Source organism: Mesoplodon bidens (assembly GCF_964165515.1).
Source record: "Mesoplodon bidens genome assembly, chromosome: 12".
Taxonomy (NCBI): Eukaryota; Metazoa; Chordata; class Mammalia; order Artiodactyla; family Ziphiidae; genus Mesoplodon; species Mesoplodon bidens.
Window position 1 is genome coordinate 51,362,384 of NC_138168.1, and position 24,710 is coordinate 51,387,093.

The following is a 24,710-nucleotide window of genomic DNA, read 5'->3' on the forward strand; positions in this document are numbered from 1 at the left end:
CGGAAGCATCACTCACAGGGCAGATGGCAAGTTGCCCAGTCTTCTGACTGATGTTTTTCTGACTCAGTGATTAAACAGTGGGGACTAATAAAGTTGTCTTGCTCCCTATTATCGTGTGGGTATCATACAGCTTCTCTGTGTAGTTAGTTTTATCTGTTGTACTCTTAGAGGAAATGCCTCTCAAATTCTGAGCATCAGCTGAGTATCATTTTTCGGTTGCAACCTCAGAAATGTATACATCCCTTTATAGTTTTTTACAAATATTTTAGTGGAAATTTGGGGAGATCAAGTTAGAGCTGAAACTAAAAGGTCCAAGGATTATTCATATACAAATTATATTTCAAGTGTTTTTCTAAGGGCCTTTGTCCAAATATGACATATACGCTCATGTATGAGTCAAACTAGTACTTGCATTCATACATTTCAGATTTTAATACTGTGATTCTCTAATTTGGAGACATAGTCTCGAGATCTGAGTGTTGACGTTGTCAGTGTTGGAACTCTGGTACCCTTAGCTCCGTTACAAATCCTTCTAGTCCTCAAGAAGGTGTTAAAAGTTTCAGTGGTAAATTGTCAAAATACACCTGCTGCCTTGAGACTGTCTGTTCACTGTTGGGCCATTATTTCCAATGATGCTGTTGGCCTTGGCATGACTTTCAGAGTTTGTCTGGAGCCTTACTGATGGCAGCCACAACTTTCACTTTCCTCACTGACGACTGACCTTTAAGTGCTTCTACTGGGTTGGCCAAAAATTTCATTCGGGTTTTGTCATAAGATGTTATGAAAAACCCAATATATTCATTTAGATTTAAGCTCTTTGAATGTGGCAGGCATGCCCTATATTTTGTAAGAAGCCTACAGACCACATACACACTCTGGTGTCCTGTACAGAGGAGACACTTGATGGCTGTTGGTTTATTGATTACCATGACGGTGGAGGTTGTCATGTGTCAAGTGGCAGGCTCCCAGATTGGGAAACTGAATCTCAGCTCTACACGTCATTAGAAAACCATGCTATGAATGGGGAAGGACTTTCCATATGTATTACATGTATTTATTGGCATTTTCTACGTTTGTAGCCAGTATTTCCCATGTGCTTTCTCATTTAATTTACACTTTACTGCAGACATAATTATTACATTTTTTGCTGACAGAAAAATTCAGGCTCAGAAGTGATTACATGGTCATAGTACAGAGAACAACAATAACACTTAGGAAATTCCAAGGGTTTTAGGAGCTGTGAGCCAGGAACCATGGACAAAGACCAAATATATGAGAAATGTATTTCTTATAAATCACAATATCTCAGCCATTCACTGAATTTGTGAAGAAGCTATTTCAGGAGAAAGATACTGAGTTTGGTTTAGTGTTTTGGGTTCTAGATGTTTGTGGGATAAAAAAGTGAAGATGTGCAGTAGGCAGTAATCTATACTAGTCAGAAGCTCTGGAGAACCACTTTGTCCTGACAAATCATTTCAAAATGATTTGAAAGGCATTTGTATTTAGATGATAATTTAAGCCATAGAAATATACGAGATTGCCTAAGGAGAGGTTGTGGAGCAAAAGAGAGGAATTTAGGGCCGAGCCTCAAAGAACACATTTAAAGGACATACAGAGAAAAAGACTCCTGCAAGAGAAACAGAGAAGGATCAGTCAGAGAAAGAAAACCAAGAGTACAGAAACCAAAGGAAGAAAGTTTCACGAGGGTCACCTGTGTTACATGGTTTATACGTTATACAAGAGTCAACAAAATAGAGACTGAGAAGTGTCTACAGGATTTAGCAACTAGGAGGTCCTCAGTAACTTTGGAAAAATCAGTTTCTGTGGAGTGGTGAATGGGAGCAGTTGGGTAGAAACCTGGCTGCATAAGAGTGATGAGCGAGTGTGAGGTTAGAAAAAGGAGAGAGCAGGGTCTTCCCTGGTGGCGCAGTGGTTGAGAGTCCGCCTGCCGATGCGGAGGACACGGGTTCGTGCCCCGGTCCGGGAAGATCCCACATGCCGCGGAGCGGCTGGACCCGTGAGCCATGGCCGCTGAGCCTGCGCGTCCGGAGCCTGTGCTCCACAACGGGAGAGGCCACAACAGTGAGAGGCCCGCGTACCGAAAAAAAAAAAAAAGGAGAGAGCAAATGTAGACAACATGGTCAAGAAGTTTCCCAGTAAAGGAGATAAAATGCCTTTAACTAGAAAGCATTCTTCTGACAAACTCAGAGGTAATGTTGTTATTGTTGTTTTGGAAGGGAGAGATTTGAACAGGTCCAAATGCTTTCTGTAAAGAGACAGTAGAGGGGAGAGTTTAAAATTGCAGGAGAGGCAGGCGTACTTGCTTGATCAAGTTCCTTGAGAAAGTGAGAGAACATAGGCTCCAGAACACAGGTGATGAGAGTAGCCTTAGGAAAGGTGAGGGATACCTCTTCCATCATGAAAGCTGAGAAGGAACAAAAGAGGTAAATTTGTAGGCTTGATTGTGGGAAGCTGAGGGAGTTCTCAACAGCCTCTACTTTCTCTGTGAAGTAGGAGGCCAGTAACTGATGAGGGCGAAAGAAGAGGTGGTGGAGATGGTGGAGGTGATGGTCGGAGAATAGGATATTTTGATATACGTATTTTAGAAAGCACTCAGTTTTTTATGATGATAAGGACCACGGGAGTGAAGGAAGAGCTGATGAAAAGATCGTTGGAACTAAGGAACAGAGGAATCAAGGCATTTGGTAGGTCATTTATTTGAATGTTGAAACAAAAGTCGTCATAGGAACAGGTAGAATGAGAAAGTGAGTCAGGGACTAAGATGATCAGTTAACGAGGGGTATTGGCAGCAGGTCAATAGGTGACAGCAATAAGGAGGGGTAGTAAGTTGTCAAGTGTGATGTCCTGAATTTCAAAGGAGATGTAGTTTTTAAAGAAGTGTAAGGAGAAATGTTGTGAAAGAAGAAACAAGAAGCAAGAGGCTTCCTATCCTAGTTCTGGGACCAAAGCTAAGTAGGGTGTAAGACAAAGAGCAGCACCCACCTTGAAAGGGCTTCAAAGGGAGTGGAGTCATAAGAGATATTCAGATTTCAATTAAGGTAAAGAAAGGTGAAGATGCTGAAGATGAAAAGAGTAGTTTTCTGATAACATATCATGAGTCCTAGAAGGCATAGAAAAAAAGTAAGGGTGTGGGAAAGGTGGGAGATCAAGTCAGTTTAAGGATACATGGCTATCATCCTGTGGGTGATGGTTGATAACTTAGAAAGCTTGGGATTTTGAAAGTAACGATCAGAGATATGAGGCATGAGGGGATCAGTCTCATAGATGAAGTTGTAGGAGTCAACAAAAATAAGGAGCCACTGGGGACCTGTCCTTGCTGGCAGCTGATGGTTGCTTTGTTGCTAAGGAATAAGAAAGGGCCTCTCTTTTAGGCAGCCATTGGCATATAGATGATAATTAAAATCATGGGTATGGTGAGCTTGTCTAGTGGGTGTAGAGTGACAAGGAAGGGGTGTAGAGACTGAGACTTGAGGAATTATGACATTTGATGGCTGGGTGTAGGAGAATGAGCTTATAGAGAAGACTAAGAAGGAGCCATCAGGTTAGAATAAAACTAGAAACGTGTGGGTCATGATGGGATACACTGGGAAAATCTGTTTTATACAGAAAGGATTAGTTAATATTTTCAAAGGCTAAGGTGAGAACTAAAAACCCCGTCGAGTTTTATAACATGGAAATCACTGATAATCTCAGCAAGAGTTTTATGTGAAGTTACTGGACAGAAGCCAGACTGATTGAGGAGTGAAGGAAAAGTGAGAAAACTGGGATAATGAATCGGCAAGTTCAACAGTTTGGCTTTGAGGGGATGATGAGAAATGGGAGGGTGATGTGGGATCTAGAGAAGGTATCTTTTTTTGAAGATTGGAGAGACTTGAGTATGTTTGAATATCTACAGGACAAGGGAGATGTTTGGTATATAGGAGGAAGAAGAGACAATTGATAATATGAGTAAAATTTCCAAGAAGCTGAGAAGGAATGATAGAATTGCATTTCTTCTCAGAGCGCACACTGAAAAAGGTTGTTTGGGAGGCCAAAGAGTAAAATAACAGAAGAAAGAGTCTCAGAGGTAAAGTTAGTGGCTTTTGTGTTTGATTCCTAAGCCACCTTTAATCCCAGATGTTTAGTCTTAGCCAATCATGGTATTGTCATCCTCTTTGCCTCCATAGTGTAGGATGGGTATGTTGCCCAGTCATGGCCAATGACATGTAAGAGAGGTCTGTCCATGGGTTTCTGGAAGACATGGCTCCTTTCTTTTCTGGGTGTTGGTGTATTTGGATCTGACACATAGAATTGCAATCTTCTGGCAACACTGAAGGAATCAAGCTGATGGCAGAACCAACTCATTGAGGTTGGTAGAGAAAGATGGAAAGACTCTATGTCTTTGGTGATATTCCTGAGACACTGTATTAACTAATTCTGGATCCTGCCCAACCCCTGGATTTCTCATTTTACGATACAATATATTTCCTATTGTGTGAGCCGATTTGAGCCAGGGGTTTCAGCTACTAGCAGTTGGATATGTCTTAACTAATGCAGTAGGATTAGTTGTTCTCAAGACAGAACTGACACAAGAATACTAGCTGGCTTCTAAGGCTAGATAATTTTGAGATCCCACCAGAAATCTGTAGCCTTTACGCTGGTTCTACATAGAATATTGTTGCTGTTTGTTGTTGTTTTTGAATTGTATACACCTCAGTGCTGGGTGACAGAGACATTATTTTAGGACTGAATCAATACACAAGTAACTAGTTCTCACAGAGTCTAATGAACTTGCAAAGTCAGCTCTAACTAAATTAGCTCTGAGAAAAATTGGCCTTCAGTAAGGTTTTTGGACTCTTTAAAATTTATTACCAAATAGAGAATATGGCATGTTCAAGTCTGAGTCACAAAATAAGAAACTGGAGTTAGGTACAAAATTAGGAGTTCACTTGGGTTTCTGAGTAAACAAATATATCACAAATATATTTTCATGTATTTTTTGGGAAGATTAAGTAGAAATGCTTTAAAAATAAAAAGAATTTATAAATAAAAGAGAAATTGTTATTGGTTTAGAGGTAGACTATTTGCCTTCTCACTATTTGACCAAGTAATGTTGAAAGATACCCAGTATGAGATAACTTATTCCCATTGACTTTAACAACTCACCAATGTTTACAAACCTAAGGGGAAAATAAAAATCTACTATATCCAATTGAATGAATAAACTCAACCATGTTTAATTTTTGATTTGTAAAGTGAAAAAAATTGTTTACCATCTTCCTACCTTCCCCACTTTGCTGCCAGAGGATGTTAACTAGAAAATGATGTCTCACCACTTATTATATTCTATCACTTTATGTCAACCCAAAAGATAAGAAATTGCTTGTTGAATTGTAGCTGAATCTCTCTGTTGGGAAACTGAAGGTTTATCAATGAGGAAAGGATAGACATCTCCGGAGAATGGAGGCACAATTAGCAAATTAATGAATCTGTCTGTAGGTTTACTGTGACAATTATTTGTTAGCTTAACTAAGAAATCGTTGCAGCTCTTGATGGTGACCCCTACTTTTCCCCCTTAGCTGCAATCTGCTTAGGAAGGTGCGTTGACAACACCAAGAATTCAATGGAGAAAAAAAATGTCAGGGTTATACTTCTGTATTTTCCCTTTTTTTAGAAAAAATGTTTATTTTTGTCAAATTTATATCTGTACATGGTTTAGAGGGTCGATCCTACAAGCTTTGTTAAGCAAAACAGTGGTGCCTCTCCCCACCTCTCCACCATTTTCCCCTTCACCACAAGCAATCACTTTCCACTGTCTTAGCTGATTCTCTTATTGATCAAGATGCAGTGTCTGCATTGTTATGGCTCAGCAAACACAATTTGGAGTTTAGACAATTAGTGAACTACGATTACTTTTTGCCTCAGACCTGAACAGCTCTCGGTTATCACTGGAGTTCATAAGTACCATTTTTTGAAATTTTCTTTTTCACTTGTTGTTAAGACCTACCCATTCTACTCCCTTTCCCTTTCCCCTCTCCACAAATTTCCCACCAGCTTTGTTTTCTTCTCTCCTGCATGAATTCAATTAAGTGAATGAAACTCTGAAGCTCTATCCTTCTAGATGCCATGCGTTTAGTAGTGTCTGTTGTGTAGATTCAACCAGACTTAGGAGAGAAAGAAAAAGAGTGAGAGAATGGCACGGGGAAAGTATATGGGCACTGGGCACTTGCAGTAGTACAAGCAATTCCAGACAACTGTTGAGCAATTTGGGGAGAATCATCCGTCACTTCTGAAGCATAACTTTGAAGCTTTAATCTGATAAACACACAGGTGTGGTCTATGCTAAACAGATTGGTCAAAATGCCCGGTGACTGAGGTCTGAATCACAGACCAAAGTCTACTCTTCCTTACACGAGTGGAAGTGTCCTCAAAATCAGCAACATTAGAGAAGGTGTTGCTGAGATTCAACTTCTGCTTCCTAAAGGAATTCAACAGCGCTAGTGTGTGTCTTAAGTGAGGTTCGGATGATGTAAGGGGAAGAGTGGAATGGAAATTTTGCAGTAGTGATGTGCCCATAACCACAACTGGTCAGAGAGGTAAACTGAGCAGTCAAGTATGACCCTGGCATCCACATGCCACTACTAAAAAACTCCAGCCAACAGCCTTCATCCCTTGAGGCCAAAGAGGCAGCTGGGGGGAAAAAGGGAAATAAGCCTTCCCCTCATCTTTTCTGTTTAATTCCATTCAGACACACCACTTGACCTTTGTGCTTTTAATACCTGTTTCTCTGTCTCTCAAATGCAATTCAGCTCCTTTTCAGGAGATGCTCATGAAACACAGAATTGGAGAATAAGATGGGAGCTGATGTTGTATCCCCTTTACCATAATGAATAATAAAAACATGGTGCTTGAGACTGCTTTTGGGTCTTTTCTTAACAGCGAGATTGAAATTTTACAACTCTCATCCTGTTCTCTCCCATCTTGGTTTTCTCCCTTCCTGATTCAGCGGAGATTTAGATCATTTGCATTCAGTGGTCCCTCTAGAGGAATGACCAGGTGCAAATGCTGACATTGAAGTGCAGACACAGCACCTGTGACGTGCCAAAAACATTCAAATGGAAGCAAGCCAAATGTGAAGGAAGAGAGCACTGAAGCAGTCATTCAAGGCAGACACCTGAAGTCACCATAAATGTTGTTTTAATAGAGACTCCGACCGTGATCTGTTGTCAGGTTCAGCTGAAGTGCATTTCATTCGTCTCATACATTTGGTGGGTCCTCCAAGGGCAAACTCATTATGAACTATTAGAATCTTAATGCCCATGAGGTTACAAACCTTGATCCTATTCGTAACAATTCTTCAGAGCATCCTGTACAAATCTGAGGTGGAAAAATATGAGAATGATTGCTGAGAAAGAATGGGACAGTGTGTTAATTATAAAAGGGAAAATGTTCTAATTTAGTTAATTTTGGTAGAAAAAGACTTCAGGGATATTTCAGGTGGTAACTGGGTTTTACATAAATTGAAACATAGATTGGAGGGTTTTTTTGGATAGCTGTTTCCTCAAATGTTCAATGATTTAAAAAAAAAAAAAAGGGCTCCCAATCTTGTTAAAGGAATGGTAACTTACTTCTTAACCAAACAATGAATCTCATCTTCTTTTTAGCCTCCCGTCTCCCTTTTCCCCTGTTAATCAGACAGCCCATCCCTTTTTTCAGTGTTGCTTTCTCCTCAACCCCCTTCTCTGTGGCACATCCTATCACCAGTATTTTTTATTTGCTGGTTTCCAGTGTATTTGCATTCAGTGGTGGTATCAGCTTGCTTTTCTGTAGATATACTAACCTATTAAACATATTCAGGGCAAATAATTCCACATACTGCACTGAAGTGGAAAAAAATGTTAAATGTGTATCATTTTTCACTATAGGATCTCTATCCAGGCAGTCTAGATAAAGAAAAATGTGAAAAATCTCTCTCTCTTAGGAGTCAACTATTAACTGGGATCTAGATCAATAGGTCTGAGAGATGCCTGGGACAGAGAATCAGTTTCCTTTGGTGGCAATATTGTGTTCAGGTCTAAGATTTCTGTGCCAGATATACAGGGGTTTTCCCTTTTGGGAGTGGAGATCTCTGGTAGTAGCGCCACTGAAGAAGCTGTCAGGGCCCCCTGCTGGGTGGTTTCCCTCATTTAACCCTTACAGCACCGCGGGGAGAGAGACAGGAGTAGCCCCGCTGCACAAAGGAGACTGTGTCTCAGAATTCAAGTAAATTGCTTAGGGAGTCTCTGCTAAAAAGTTTTAGAGGCACGATTGGAACTCAAATCTGCCTACATTCCCTTCACAGTGTTATGAAACCGAGACGTTGAGTTGGTCTGATATGCTTTTTCCAGTCCCCAGAATGAATTCTTTGTAAGAAGTTGTTTCTCCTCCAGTTTCTTCCAGGCCCATTATAGTGACTGTAGGTGTAATATTTAGGATACTCGAGTTTGGCTTTGTAATCCAGGGCCGGCGCCCTTCTCAGCATCCTGTCGCTGTCCCGGGAAAGTGGTGCTAGTTTCCGCGGCATCTCGGCAGGAGAGGGGAGTTCCCTCTAACTAAAGAGGGAGGATCTACTGTCAACCTCACGAGCGGGGGGCGGGTACCCACAAACAAACAACCACCCCAAAAGAAAACAATCACAGCAACCCAGACCGTGGGCCTCTGGTGGACCGGGGACGGGAGGGTCGCGGCATCGAGGCACCTCGGGAGCGCCCTCTGGCGAGAACAGAGCGCGCGTCCCCCGCCCGACCCCCCTTCGCCGCCGGCGCTGCGCCCCCGCCAGGCTCTCTGGGTTCACTCTCGGTCTCTCACTCCGTGAGACACAGACGGCAGCTTTCCGAGCGAGCGGGGGACCGGCTGAGGCGGTGCCAGCGCCACTGCCGCCGCCGCTCGCCCCGAGAAGACCTGGGCACCGTGAGAGAAGCCGAGGCCCGGAGCCCCATCCCCTCTCTCCTCTGGGGTCTCCTAAGCCGACCGGCCGCTCGGCGCCCCCGCGCGACACCCTTCACGGCCACTTCGCGGGGCGTGCCGGGACTTGAGGACGCGGCTCGGGAAGAGCCGGGGCAGGAGGCGGCGGCGGCGGCGGCGGCGGCGGAGCGAGGGTGCGCGCACTGGGACTGAAGAGGTGTGAGTGGCGGGCTGGGCGGCGGCGGCGGCGGCGGCCGTAGCCGCGGGTGCCTCCCCGCCTCGCTGCTTGGCAGGCAGCACCGCCTCCCCGGGCCGCGGCCGCCCGGCAGAGTCCTCCGCGCGTTCCCGGGCCCGGAGCCGGCGCACGATGCGCCCAGCAGCGTTCTGATCACCGCCGCGCCGCCGCCTCCGCCGCGATGATTCCCCCCGAGCCGCCGCAGCAGCAGCTGCAGCCGCCGCCGCCGGCCCCGCCGAACCATGTGGTGACCACCATCGAGAACCTGCCGGCCGAAGGCAGCGGTGGCGGCGGAAGCCTGTCCGCTTCCTCCCGGGCCGGCGTGCGCCAGAGGATCCGCAAAGTGCTGAACAGGTGAGCGGCGGCGGGGGCGCGGGGCTGCGGCTGCGGGCGCCCGGCCCAGGGACCCCTCCGTCCCCCGGGCGGCCCGAAGGCCCTTTGGGACGGACGGAGTCGCGTCCGGGGAGACTGAGGAGAGCGGGCGACGACGCTCCCCGCGCTGGCGGAGAGGCCGCGGCAGCTTTGTCCCGGAGCGTGGAGCCCCGGAGCGCCCGGGCGCCGGCTGGTCCGAGGCGGGAGTTCGGGGAGAGGCGGGGTTCTGCCAGCCTGGCTGCTGTGTGTCCGCGCTCACACCCTTGCACACCCGTGTCGCCTCGCTTCCCTCTCCCACTTGGGGCCCAGCTTTGCGCTCGGGGGCCAGAGCGGACCTGGGGGTGGCCGGGGAGGAGGCGGGAAGGCGCAGGGCTGCGGGGATGGCGTGGAAGTCGCCGGCCTCGCGCTCCGCCCGGAGGTATCCCAGCCCCTCGCCGGGAGATAGGGTAGTGGCGACAGACCGGGCGGGAGGCGCGGGGACCCACTTCTCCCGCCCGGCGCTCCAGTTGCGGCTCCGACTCTTCCCGGCTGGGAGCGGGGATGGGGAGGCTAGAGGCCTGGGTCAGACCCAGGCAAAGTGCAGAAATGTTGCGGGAAGGGTATGAGGAGGAGGCTCCTGGCTGTGTCGAAGCCAGAGGAGGCGAACGCTGGTGGCCGGCGCCTCCAGTGCTGGAATCTGCGCAGTGGATGGATCAAGGATGAGGCGTTTAGGATGAGACCCCGGGTTGATGTGAGATGGGGGCCCCCTGGCGCCCCTGTGTCGGCCGTGATGCGAAAGGGACTTTTTCTACTAAAGTAACTTGAAATGGTTGAAGAGCTGACACTTAAACATCAAATAGAAAACTGGTTGTGTGTGTTTTTATTTGGGTGCGTGTGTGCCTTTCGATGCATCTGTTGGGGGTAACTCTTAAGGTTGCTCTGTTCGTACAGGTTTCTGTGTGGCACTCTTTTGGGGTAGCCGAGATTCCCCCAAGGGATTCACCTCGAGCTCTTTGGGGCTGAAAGCTCTAGCGGGAGCACAAAATACGTACAGAAATAGAAGCTTGAAAAGCTCCTTATTTTCGGAGTATGGTTTAATTTAGTCATATGAAATCCCAAACCATTCAGGAGTCTTCACGTGTGAAGACTTAACGTAAATTAGCTTACTTGTGGGTACTTGCATGTGTTTCCATTTATCAAACGAGAAGAAATTCACGCTGAAGTGAGACAGGTGTTGGTAATAGAAAACTCAAGCCTTTACTTCCCTTTGATTTGTAGCTTAGAATAACACCTTCCAAAATATTACATATTACATCTAAAAAAGATAATGAGCAGAATAAATCAAGAAGATGCTGGCTCAGTGCATATTATGTGGGCTTCCTATCCTTTCTGAATACCTGTGATTTTTTTGAATTGTAAATGACTTGGCATTGGCTGTTTAAATTTTTATGCAGAATATGTTAATTATTAATTTCCCTCATCAAACTGAGAAAAAACTGGTGCCATTGTTCATTTATCTTTGCTTGATTGTAAGTTATTATTGACTCTGTGCAGGTTATTTCTTGATGTTTCATGGATCTTAGAGTCCAGAATAACAAGAGCACTGAGGTGGGAGCTGAGGGGCTTGGTTTGTTATCATTCCTCTGCTGCTGACTTGCCACGTGGCTTGGGGCAGAGCTGTTCATCTCCATGGCTCTTGGTTTCTTCATTTGTAAAATGTATTTTATACTTGTCTTACCTCTCTTATCATGGTTTCGAGACATAGATGAGGTAATACTGAAGAAAAGACTTGGGAAAGTATAAAGCTTTACACAAATTCATTATTCAACCGAATTCTGTTGTCTAAGGGAGGACAGTGGGAATATCGTACACAAGTTAATAGAAGTCGTGGTACATCATGGGGAGAATGTCGTATTTTACTAGCCTTCAGTGATCTGTGACATGAGTTTTATAGAGGAGGAACTTAGACTGAAAGGTTGGGTCCATGACATTTCATGGCAGATACATCTGTGAATGGAACCCTAGGGTTATAGCCTTTAGATTTCAACTGAAACATTTGGTTGCCTTTCAGAGTTCTTCAGAATTTTCAGTGTAATATTTTGTATTACGTAAATGATCTTTCCTTATCCTTAAAGGATAAGAAGAAAATACTTCTTTGGAGAAGGAGCGCCTTTGGTAAGGAGACTGAAAAAAATCAGAATAAGTGTAAAAATCCTGGTGGAGTAATTTCGTTAGCATGCTGATGGGCTTGGCTTTTGCTCCATGATTATGTCAACAGGAGACAGCTGTTGGCTGTTGAATGGTTGGGTTCTGTGTAAAAGCTAGAGGTGGGGGGCGGGAGTGGAATTTTCGAGTTCCTGTGCCAGTACTTAGGTGTGGCTCCCCTCTGGTCTGAACCCTCCAGGTGTGTTGGACTAGGCAGTAATGGCTTTAAGGCTGGCCCATTGGGTGCCATATCATAAGCATCTTTGCTCATTTTCTAAAAGCTAAATATCCCTTTTTGCTTCTTTGTCTTCTTTTCCTCTTCCTCTTTCCTTAATACTTCTATTTCCTTCACCTACGTTGCCCTATCAACTAATTGTCTTCTGGACAATCGTTTCCTTTCATCTACCTCTGGCATGCAGCAACTTAGCTGCTAGCAGAAAGTGAGGTTGGAAATCTGGAAGTTTGGAGCCAATATGAAAAATATCCCTCTAACTTTTGGCATGCAGATATACTGTTGGCAGTGTTCTAGTGCTGTGAGCTGGCCAGTAGAGTCTCTTCAGTGACTGAGTGGGGCATTGCACCACTGTTAGTTACTCTGAGCATCCCACTGGGCCAGAGGGGCGGTGCTGAGAGACTGAGGATGGTGCACTGGGATGAGGAGTGTCAGACCGTGAGCACCCCAAGCCTGGTGAACTGCCTGCCACTGGTCACAGCCTGTAACAATAGCTACCTGCCAACCCAGAGGAAGAAATGCCAACACATACGCTGTCTGTATCCTGCCTACCGAGGGATAGGTAAAGGGAGAAGTACTGATTAATAATTAAAGGTACTGTCTTTCAAGAAGCTTAGAATGAAAATGCAGTGTTACCTTAATGCAATCTGCCTTACATTGTCCTGCATCATTTTATTTCCTCTGTATATCTCCATATCCTTTCCCCTTTCTTTAAAGGCTTATTGAGTTGGATGGTTGCATTTTTTGTATGACAAATAGGGCATCTCACTGATTGACTACTCCCTGTAAAACAATTGAGTAGAATATAATAGTGTCCATGATTTTGGTGGAAGAGGAGGTGCTAGATAATTTTTTTTTACCAGTTAATGGGATGTGTCACATTCTTCTCCCCTGTCCTGTTCAAAATTGTTTTGGCAGTGTGATGCAAGAAACACAGGATGATTTAGATGATAGGATAATTGTTACTTCTTTAATTCCCAAAGATTTAGAATAATGTTTTGGTTCAAAGAAGGAAAAAATTATGGCAAACTCCTCTTCACTTATTTCTTGCGTGTGAGATAGTATTTATTACCCTGCCACAGGCAAGCAAGATATGACAAAAAAGAAAATACTTCAAGGGCAACAGTTGATGACCCTCTCACAGAAACTGCTGCTACTAGTAGATTTCTTAGGAACATATAGGAGTAGATACTAATCTATGTAGTATCTGAAGATTTTCTCCTCTAAAATGATTTCGTTATGAAACGTTGGTGAAAAACGAGTGATGGCTTGTTTTATGTTTTGCATGTGTGCGGTTTTATTTATCTTTTCCCACTTGAATATTAGTTTCAGATCTTAATAAAAATAACCATGAATTTCAAGTTTTGACCCACTTTCTTCCCAATAAGAGAGGCATTGGGTTGTTTCAAGTTATAAAGGCATTTCTGCCTTTTTCTGTCTTGTGGTGGGGATGTTTAATCATTGAAATGGAACCACGAGTGTGACTCTGGGTCATCCATTCATTTGATTTGAAACTAGCTGATTTCTAACTTACATTTTGACTTATTTCATTAATTTTCAAATTTATGAAACTTTTTTGAGTTGAAAACTAAAAAGCATTAAGGAGGATACATAGGAGAGTTGGTAGCAAGCCTACATAAAATCGATATCCATGTGGGAAGTTACCATATGTGATGGAACAGTATGTATATATAGCTTTTCTGAGTTATTAAGGTAGAGAGAACATGGTGAACCAACAGAATGGCTGCCAGGAAAGAGTTATGCTTGTACTATTAGGTACAGTTGATGAAGACATCTATTATCATTTAGGTGATCCTTTTTTATCAAATGGGACGACTTTTGTTAAAAAATTGATAGTGAGGCTCTTCCTCAAGCTACTCCTTCTAACAGATGTCAGAATGAAAGGGGAAGACCAACCAGTAATGAGGATAATTGATACAAAATATTCCAAATGGAACAACATGGTGTGATTAAAAACAGACATTTCTAAGATTAGTAGTAAACAAAAGATGTCTGAAGGACACATTTATTTTTAACTAAAGGACAAAATTATAAAACTGGAAGATCATCCAGTATATTTTTTTGCATGGAGCTTGGAAAACTGAGTGTTCATACTAAAGGAATATTTGGCTTACCTTGGATAAAGAAGGTGCATTTCCAAGGAAGTAACATGTAAGAAAATGGACCTATCTTCATGTAATTTTTCTTTGACCTTTTACTCTCTCAAGATCCTTCAGTGCCTCAGGACCATAATAAAAGATGTCTGTTTTTACTGTACACTGCTATAGATGTAGACAATATGGCAAATTGAGTTGGCTGCCCATATAGTTCTGAAGTTACTTAATGCAAGAGCTGATTTATTATTTAATTGCCATTTCTCATAAAAGTAGAATGCAGCATGTGAAAGTACCACCACCAGGTTTTAGTTTAGCTTTCTCATTCATTTGAGTTCAGGCCAATGAGCATTCACTGAACCTTGTTCAAACACATTAATTCTTGATTATGTTTCTAGAAAAGTATACTTAGAGGAAGTCAAATGCCAACAGACACATGGAAAAATACCCCATACTATTTGGCATGTTTCTTGACTGTGACATGAACATCTACATGTATACATTCCTTTATTCTTTTTTTTTTTTTTACTTTAAACTTTTGAATTTTATTTATTTTTTTATACAGCAAGTTCTTATTAGTTATCCATTTTATACATATTAGTGTATATATGTAAGGTCTGAAACCACATAACATAAAATTTACCATCTTAATCATTTTAAGTGTACAGTATAGTAGTGCTAACTGTATGCACATTGTTATGCAGCAGACCTCTAGAATTTTTTTAATCTTGCAAAACTGAAACTGTGTCCATTGAACAATAGCTTCTCTTTTCTCTTCCCCACTGACCCTGGCAACCACCATTCTACCTTCTGTTTCTAAGAGTTTGATTATTGTAGATACCTCATATAAATGGAATCATGCAGTGTTTGTCTTTTTGTAATTGGCTTATTTTATTTAGTATAATGTCCTCAAGGTTCATTCACATTGTCACAAGTGGCAGAATTTCCCAAGGCTAAATAATATTCCATTGTGTGTGTGTGTGTGTGTGTGTGTGTGTGTGTGTGTGTGTGTAATACCACATTTTCTTTATCCATTCACTTGTTGATGGACATTTAGGTTACTTCCATCTCTTGGCTATTGTGAATAAAGCTGCAATGAAAACGAATGTGCAAATGTCTCCTCAAGATCCTGTTTTCAGATTTTTTAGGCTATATAACCAGAAGTGGAATTGCTGAATCATATGTTCTATTTTTAATTTTTTGAGGAACCTCCATACCATTTTTCATTGCAGTGGTACCATTTTGTGTTTTCACCAACAGTGCACAGGAGTTCCAGTATCTCTACATCCTGCTAACACTGTGTTTGTTTTTGATAGCGGCCATCCTAATGGGTGTGAAGTGATATCTCATTGTGGTTTTGATTTGCATTTCCTTAATAATCACTGATTCTGAGCATCTTTTCATATACTCGTTGGCCATTTGTATATCTTCTTTGAAGAAATGTCTATTTAAATCCTTTGCTCATTTTAAAATTGGATTGTTTGGTTTTGTTGTTGTTGAGTTGTAGGACTTCTTTATAAATTCTGGATATTAACCCCTTATCAGATATATGATTTGCAAATATTTTCTTCCATTCCAGTGGTTGTTTTTTCACTCTGTTGATTGTTTCTATATTCATTTGTTCCTAATCACTTTCTGTGTGCTGAGTCCTCTTCTGGAGGACACATACATAGCAAAACATTATTCTTGGCTTGAAGGACCTCAAAATCTAACTGGGTAGGTTGGCATATGTGCTGCTATTGAGAGTGAGTGATTATAATCTGTAATCTGAATTTTTATGCATAATGCTTAATTGTATGCTTCTAAATATCTAGATGCTAGAATCATATAAATAAGTTGTCCTGTATGCGATCCATATTGCACTTATTCTGTCTTATACAGACACTACTTGAATGTACAAGAGTTGAGAAGAAGTTTCCCAGGAAATGGCAAGGAAAACAATAAAAATAAATATGTCTTAGAAAATATTTTCTTAGAAAAATGACATGCCTGAATCGGTGGCAATGTGAATGTAATTTGTTTAAGTATATTATTACTAAACTTTTTAAAATATTGTTTTCTGCTAGATTTAAATTTTAAACTCTCAAGAAAATTTACCTATGTGACGGTGATGTTAAAAAATACCTTACATACCATTTTACAAGTTCTGATATTATGAACCATCAATTCTTGCCCTTTTAACAAATTAATTAGGGAAACCTAGTACAACTGAATACACATTTAAAGGAGGCTAAACATAAAAAGAAACGATATCGAGTTATTTGTAGTGGGGTGGATGGACCTAGAGACTGTCATACAGAGTGAAGTAAGTCAGAAAGAGAAAATCAAATACCATATGCTAACACGTATATATGGAATCTAAAAAAAAATGGTTCTGATGAACCTAGGGGCAGGACAAGAATAAAGACGCAGACGTAGAGAATGGACTTGAGGACACGGGGGCTCGGGGGGGAGGGTAAGCTGGGATGAAGTGAGAGAGAGCATTGACATATATACACTACCAAATGTAAAATAGATAGCTAGTGGGAAGCAGCTGCATAGCACAGGGAGATCAGCTCGGTGCTTTGTGACCACCTAGAGGGGTGGGATAGGGAGGGTGGGAGGGAGATGCAAGAGGGAGGGGGTATGAAGATATATGTATACATATAGCTGATTCACTTTGTTATACAGCAGAAACTAACACACCATTGTAAAGCAATTATACTCCAATAAAGATGTAAAAAAAAAACAAGGAGGCTAAAAACCAAAACATGCTAATTATATCCAGATTGAGAGTGACAGGGCTACAATTCCTAATCATTCCTGGCTTGGAGATAGTACAAGGTACTGATCCATTGTGTAAGACAAATACGTCACTGGTTTCTCTTTTCCTCGTCTACTCATTCATTCAATCAGTCAGTCATTTATTCAATGAGTATTTATTAAGTGTTTACTATATGTTGGGCACTGCTGGATCATAGTGGTGAACCAGACAGTCATGGGCTGACGTGGACCCTTGAGTGCCATTGGCGGAGTTTCTAACTGTTATTACCCTTTCAATATAATCTATCAAGGGGACAATTTAAGTAGAGTAGAAATAAAGATAACATACATCAAAACGATTAGATTTTCAAGCTGATCTAACAGAGATGCAGAAAAAAGCCCCATAATTTAGCTGTTTCACCTGTAAGAAAACTACTCAAGAGGAAGACTGAACCCATAATAAAATTACTTGAAATTTACACATAGTCAAGAGGCAGATCTTTCTTGAGGAATACAATACAATTTGTTTCACTTAGGACTTTAAACAAAGGAGGAATAGCCATTAATGTTCATCTACTTTCAGAGTGTTAGAAGAAAAAGGAGAACAGACTTGGATCTCATCCTACCATTTCAGGGCGAGCCTATCAAGGTCATTGCCATATAACCCAAGAAAATATAGTTTCCTGAAAATATCAACATTCTGACAGTGCATACACAACTTTGAGGGAGCTTGGGGACATATTTGTGCATTGCAGGTAAGAGAGATTGAGGGTGATTTGGAAGGACTTGATTGCTTTACTATGTAATTTGATACAACCTATGAGTGTTTGAATTAAAATGAGCATTTAGACAGTAGCTCAAATTCTTAAATTTTACATTATAAAGCATACATTTTATATTATAAAATTTTACATCATATGTTATTCTCATAATAATCTTTTTTATAGATATGGAAACCAATTTTTTTTTCAGTGTTTCTTTATTTGGCTTTGCCGGGTCTTTATTGCAGCATGTGGGATCTTTTTATTTGTGACATGCGGGATCTAGTTCCTTGACCAGGGATCGAACCCCAGCTCCCTGCATTGGGAGTGTGGAGTCTTAACCACTGGACCACCAGGGAAGTCCCATGGAAAGCAATTTTTATGGTAACACAGCTAAGTGCTTTTATAAGACTACAGAGGAAGGAGAGACTAGGCTGGAGACAGGGCAGGAGGGTTTAGGGATGGCATTTGTCCTTGGCATTGAAAGATGGTGTCTTAGGTTGGGCTGCTATAAAAAAATATCATAGACTGGGCAGCTTAAACAAAAGACATTTATTTCTTACAGTTCTGCAGGCTGGGAAGTCTGAGATCAGAGTGCTGGCAGATTGTGTGTCTGGTGAGGGCCTTCTTGACTTGCAGACAGCTGTCTTCTTGTATCCACACATGGTGGAGGGAGAGAGGGAGAGTGAGAGAGAGAGAGAAAGAGAGAGAGAGAGAGCGCGAGAGCTCCTTTCCCATCTTATAAGGATACTAATTTCATAATGGGGACTTCACCCTCATGACCTCATCTAAATCTAATACCTCCAAAGGTTCCACCTCCAAATACTATTACACCAGGGAGTTGGGCTTTAACACATGAATTTTGGGGGGACATAAACATTTGATCCGTAGCAGATGGGTAGGATAGGAACACGTGCAAGAAGGGAGATGACAGAAAGGATGAACCAAATATAGAGTAAGAGTCTGGAGGAGGATTAAATGACCAGTTTGACAATATTATATGTAGGTAAGAAGGCAGTAGAGTGAAGTAAGGCTAGAATTGCAGGATGGAGTCAGATAATGGAAAGCCTTAGACACTCTAATATGAGTTACACTGTGGGTTATTATTTTTGCAGGTTATTGAGTAGAGAAAGGACTTGATCAGAGATCTGCCTGAACATTATATTTTGGACAAAGTCTGTAGGACAGGTGGACAGAGGATGGACTAGGGTTTAAGGGTCAGTTAGGTGGCTACTGTAGCCATATAAGGGAGTGGAGACAGGAGTCTAAATGGGATGGAGGCGGCCAGGATGGAGAGGGAAGTGCTGTAATTTGAACAGAGTGTGGACCAGGGTCAGAGAGAGGAAGATTAGATTATTTTTGAGAAGGTACTTAATAGCGTCTGCAACATAATGGGTGGTTAATAATTGTTTGCTGAAAGGTTATAAACTTGCAACAAGGAAGGGATCTGCTCACTAGGGCAGAAGAGACCTAGGGTGTTACCTGAACTAGACAGGCAGCTGGAGGACCTTAGCCAGCTACTCAGTGGTCTGTGGACCTGTGCTGATTCACAGATTGTGAGAAGAACAGAGATCAAGAGTAAGCATTAAAGGGCTTCCCTGGTGGCGCAGTGGTTGAGAGTCTGCCTGCCGATGCAGGGGACACGGGTTCGTGCCCTGGTCTGGGAAGATCCCACATGCCGCGGAGCGGCTGGGCCCGTGAGCCATGGCCGCTGAGCCTGCGCGTCTGCTCCGCAACGGGAGAGGCCACAACAGTGAGAGAGGCCCGTGTACCGCAAAAAAAAAAAAAAAAAAAAAAAAAAGAGTAAGCATTAGAAATAGCTATAGCAACTTGACAGAGTACTTTTATTTTTTTTTCTAATATTAAAATATTGGGTCATGTATTTTAATTTTTGTTTTTTTGCCATTTTATTTTTCTAGTAGTTGATTTTTTGAATTGTATTTTACAAAATAATTGTCTTCAGGGAGCTGAAAAAAAAGAACCAATATTTTATAACAGATAGTTTGAGAAGCACTGGTCCCAATCCAGTATACAAGAGGGAGCAACAGGGAGTCTGGATTCTGGAAGTGCATGGGGTAGGTAGGGGGTCCTCATAGTGGCAGCATTAGGATGGTGCTAGTCATGGCCCTGGGAATCTGTACATCCCAGCTGGCAATGTGGGGGCAGCAGGTTAGGCCTGACAATAGCTATATTAAGTACCAAGGACTCAACCCAACAGGCTAGGTTGGGGCTCCCACCTTAAAGGGGTCCCCTGGAATGTTAGGCGGGGAAGCTCTTTAGCGATGAGAAGGGGTACAGCACAGCATCGCAGTTCTGTGGAATGGCGTATAAGTGGAGAGTGCTGTTTTTCAAGGATCTTAAAGTTAAAGAGAGCAGATTCTAGGTCTGAGTGCAGAAAGGAGGGTCAGGGTTACAGGGGGCCCCAGCATGAGCAGCAGGACCACTGGCATGGCTCTACTTCAGGCTCTGAGGAGCACAGAGTAGGAACTCTTCAGCCATTCAGCACCATAATTACTGAGCCAGGTAAGAGGCACCATCTAGATATTGGGGAAACTGCAGGGAACAAGATATAGAGGGCCTCCACTCTCCTGGAGACTATGTTCTAGTTGGGGGCAGGCAATAAATGCATACATAAGACAGATATCTCACTGTGCTAAATACTCTCCAGAGAATTAAAGTGGGGCCATGTGACAGAGACATAACCGGTGGTACTTTAACTGGAGTGGTCAGAAGAGGCGTCTCCCAGTCTGGTAACATTGAAGCTAAGATTGGAACGACTGAAAGGAACCGGCTACTTGAGGGTCAGGAGGCAGTGCATTCCAGGTGGGGATGCTGAGATGAAACAAGCAGCAGAGTGACTGAAAGTAAGGGCGTGCAAGAAGGAGGGGAGCATGGGAGGGGGGAGATTACGGGCTGGGGTGGGGTGGGGAGAGGCTGGTGTGAGGTCTTTTAGGGCCCCGTAGGCCGGGAGAAGAACTTGTGTTTTATCCTCAGTGGGATGGGGAGCAACTGAAAGGTTTTAAGCAGAGGAGTCATGTGGTTAATGTTTTGAAAAGCCCACCCTGGCTGCTGTTGGAGAATGGACTGCGGGAGAGGTAAGTGGCTCCAGGAGGAAAGAGACGTTGCAGGCTTGGACTGGAGGGTAGCAATGCGGTGGAGAGAAATGATTGCGTTTTGGAGTGATTCATCTTGGGAGATGGAGTCCATGGGATTGGATGAGTGGTTTGGTGAGGCTGCTGAGGGAAATGAATAAAGAAAAACTCCAGTTTGGGGGGCATGAGAAACTGGGTGAGTGATGGTGCCCTTGTCCAAGATGGGAAAGACAGGGAGAGGAACATGTTTGTGGATAAAAAGTCAGGAGTTTACTTCCGGCAAGTTAAGTTAGAGGTGTTCAGTGGAAATGTCACATGATAGCTGGAGTATGGGATTTAGGGAGAAATCAGGGGCTGGGGATTTGGATTTGGGTGTCATTGGTGTGGTCCTGGATAAGATCATCTGGGGACAATGTGTCAATAGAGGAGAAAAGGGGTCCCAGCACATCAACTTCCGAGTCAAACAGAGGAGGAGGACCCAGCAAAGGAGTTGGAGAAGGAGAAGTCTGAAGCAGGAGGGAAAACTGGAGAGTACGGTGTTCAGAAGCCTAGAGAAGTAAGTGTTTTGAGAGGGAGGAAATAACCAGTGCGCGTGCTGAGAGTAATCAACTAAGGGAAGGGTGGAGAAATGATCAGTGTCTTTGCAACAGACAGGCACAGGCTCAGGTGGTGGGTGCCGATGGAAGCCTGGATGGAACGGTTTGGAGAGGGACTGTGAGCTGGGGGTTTCAAAACATAACTTTTGAAAAGTTTTCCTCTAACCAGGAGCAGAGTAGAGGGAGAGTCTGTTAATAGAGGGCATGAAACAAAAGGTCTGTATGCTGATGGGAGAGATACAGTGGAGAGGGGAAAATGCATATGCGGGAAGGAACGGGACAAAAGAAGGAGGAAGGCCTTGCAAAGGCTGAGATGGTAGGATCCCAGGTGCAGGGGGAGGGGCTGACCTTGGAGAGGAGCCAGGACACTGTCCATGGTCCAGGAGTGGGGGGAGAAAGCGTGGGGGTAAATGAAGGTAATTTGGTAGATTTGGTGGTGAGAATAAAAGGGGATTCCTGTCTGGTGGCTTTTCTTTTTCTGTGAACTCTGAGGTCATCCTATCAATTAGGAATGAAGGTGCTAGGTAGTGGGGGAGGGGTGTAGGACATTTGTACAGAGAGAAGTGGAAATAGTCATTTTGAAGAGTCAGAAAGGAGACATACAAGAGAAGTATCGTAGGAGTTAAGGGCAGAGCTATGCGCTTTTTTTTTTTTTGGGGGGTGGTACGAGGGCCTCTCATTGTTGTGGCCTCTCCCCTTGCGGAGCACAGGCTCCGGACGCGCAGGCTCAGCGGCCATGGCTCACGGGCCCAGCCGCTCCGCGGCATGTGGGATCCTCCCGGAGCGGGGCACGAACCCGCGTCCCCTGCATCGGCAGGCGGACTCTCAACCACTGCGCCACCAGGGAAGCCCTATGCGCTTTTTTGATATTTGTGATGAGGAGGAGGTGAGGAGTATGATGGGCAGAAAGAAGCTACTGCTGTTTAGAGTCTGTCTTGGAAAGGGTTAACTCAGAAACAGATCTGGGCCCTGGTGACAAGGCATGCAAGAACCATCAGTGGATTGATTCAGCTGTGAAGAAGTCAGGATATCAGTGCAGGGCGTATTTAGGGGAGCTCAGGAGGATTTTGGTCCTGATTATACTTGGGAGTGGGGTGTGAGAGAGAGAAGAGGGAATTAAATGTCCCTTGGAGATTTTGTATATGAGCCCCTGGGAGGATGATGTCCCTTTCAGAATGTGAAATGTGAGATGTTCTGTCTCAGGGAACTGACTTCCGTTTTTCGGGAACCTCAATATTCTCATTTGTAAACTGGTTAAAATAATCCTAGCCCTTCATTTCCCATTGCATTTTGGGGATTTTTAAATGACATAACATCTGGGAGAGGGCTTGGAAAGCCGCCAAGCACTCTGCATTTGTTATCCTGGTCACAGAATTGAAATGGGAGCCCGGGTTCTCGTGGCTTTGTGCCGTCGCAGGCCCTGGATAAGCGCTAACGAGCGCCTTCAGCGCGCCGAGGACTTGGATGCAGGCGCTGCTCTGCTCGGTGGTTTTCCTCCTGAGCCCTGCGGGTCAGAGTCTGAAGTGGAACCCACCCACCCACCTACGAACAAGGCACAAGTCTGTTTTACTTCAATGTATTGCGTTTTTTGAAAGCTAGATATATTTAAACATTTTTGGCTTTGTTTTAAGAACGCCTCTTCTTGGGAAGACTAATTTGGCAGAAGGCATCTGCCCTGCTGTTTGATTGCGCCTCTCAGAGTGATGGTTGCTTCGGCGGTACCTGCGGTTTGTAAAGGAGAGTTTGACAGGTTTCGGGAAAGGGTTAGCGCCTCTTGAACTGGGGAGGTTTCAAAATGAGCTGGGGCCTAAAAGGCTCCATAGAGCCCGGCAGTGGGACAGACAGAGCGGCTCAGAGGGAAGGCACAGAGCAGCTTTTATGTGCTAATGAGGGGAAGCCCAGATGCCAGGGGGATCAGAGGAGCTCTTTGTGACGCGGGGATGGCTGGAGCCTCTGTCCTTATCTGGATCGTGCCGCAGGCAGGAGAAACACAGCGCCCTCACAGAGGAGCCCTTGCCTACACGGATAGCCCTACACACCGCTCCCAATGCTGCTGGGCGGTGAGGGGCTGCGGAAAGTCCCAGGGTGGGGTGACTGCTTGAAAGCAGGGAGGCTGGGAGGTGGGAGAGGTGTACCTGGGGAGGACGGAGGATGGGAAGGGGGAGAGCTGTTCGGTAGGGTGTGTGGAGTCAGAGAGCTAGGAAGGACTTTTACGGCTTCACAAAAGTAACTGTTGGGCTTTCCTGGTGGCGCAGTGGTTGAGAGTCCGCCTGCCGATGCAGGGGACACGGGTTCGTGCCCCGATCCGGGAGGATCCCACATGCCACGGAGCGGCTGGGCTCGGGAGCCATGGCCGCTGAGCCTGCGCTCCAAAATGGGAGAGGCCACAACAGTGAGAGGCCCGTGTACCGCAAAAAACAAAACAAAACAAAACTAACTGTTGTCCCTCCAGTGCTGCCAAGCTTGAGGAGTGGCCTTCAATCCAGTCCAAAAGGAGGTGAGCTGTCCTTGAAAATAGCACAGGTCAGTTTTTAGCTAGTTATGGGGTAAGTCTGAAACATCACACAAACCAACCAAACAAAAACTACCATCACCCAGTGAGTGCTGGAATGAATTTCACATTCTGGTTATTCCATTAAGTGATTGCTCCAGAATTGCTAGCTGGGAGGGGTTAGGAGCACCCATGTGGTTGGAAGCAGGGTCAGGGAACTTGTCCTGAAGCTGAATTTGCATAGGAGAACACAGTGTTTACAAAGGTTGTGTGTTTACTTCTACTGATGGAGAGATCGGGTAACCAGCACACCCCTAGGATTGTTACTGTCTCTGGAAATATGAGTTCCCAGATAAGACAGACCAATGAAGACATCAATCCATGGTACCTTGACCTTTTCTTTATCTCCTACTTTTCATTTCTATATCTTTTGGGGGCTATATAAATATTTAAATATAATGTCTATTATATACATTATTTCTCAAATAGTGTATATTAGGTATTATTTGTAATGAATCTTTGTCCATCTGTCTCTCTCTACCTTGCTCTGTTTCTCTCTGACACACACACACACTCAGCACACACACACATTGATTCCATTTGGAATAGTTTGTTTTCCTTCTTTGAAGATAGCCCTCAACTTTCCTTACCATGCTTTTTTTTGGCTCAGAGTTGGTTCAAGGAGAATGCTTTATTTTTAATGTGTTTAAGTTTTACTTAGGAACCACATTGAATTGGTATCACTTAAGAAAACAAAAATATTCAGTGTGAAATTACCTGTGAACTAGCTATATCTGAATGTGTGAATACAACTGTAGAACAAGCCACCACATAAAGATTCCGCCTTCCCCCCACCCCCTCCCTTTCCTTGAGCCATATATGGTTTCATTACAACCCTTCAGTTCCAAGTGGTAACGAGTCCAGTGACTTGACTTAAAAATGTACCCT

The 24,710-nt window shown here is 43.8% G+C and overlaps 1 protein-coding gene across 1 annotated transcript in view; it reads left to right on the forward strand.

Moving 5' to 3' along the window:
* Nucleotides 1–9,278: 9,278 nt before the first annotated feature.
* The window catches only part of SLC35F1 (solute carrier family 35 member F1), a 411,291-nt gene continuing 395,859 nt past the window's right edge, over nucleotides 9,279–24,710 (forward strand). The window contains exon 1 of the mRNA XM_081251574.1: nucleotides 9,279–9,532. Coding sequence (XP_081107700.1) covers nucleotides 9,360–9,532 — 173 coding nt within the window. The 5' untranslated portion in view covers nucleotides 9,279–9,359. The remainder of the gene's footprint in view (nucleotides 9,533–24,710) is intronic.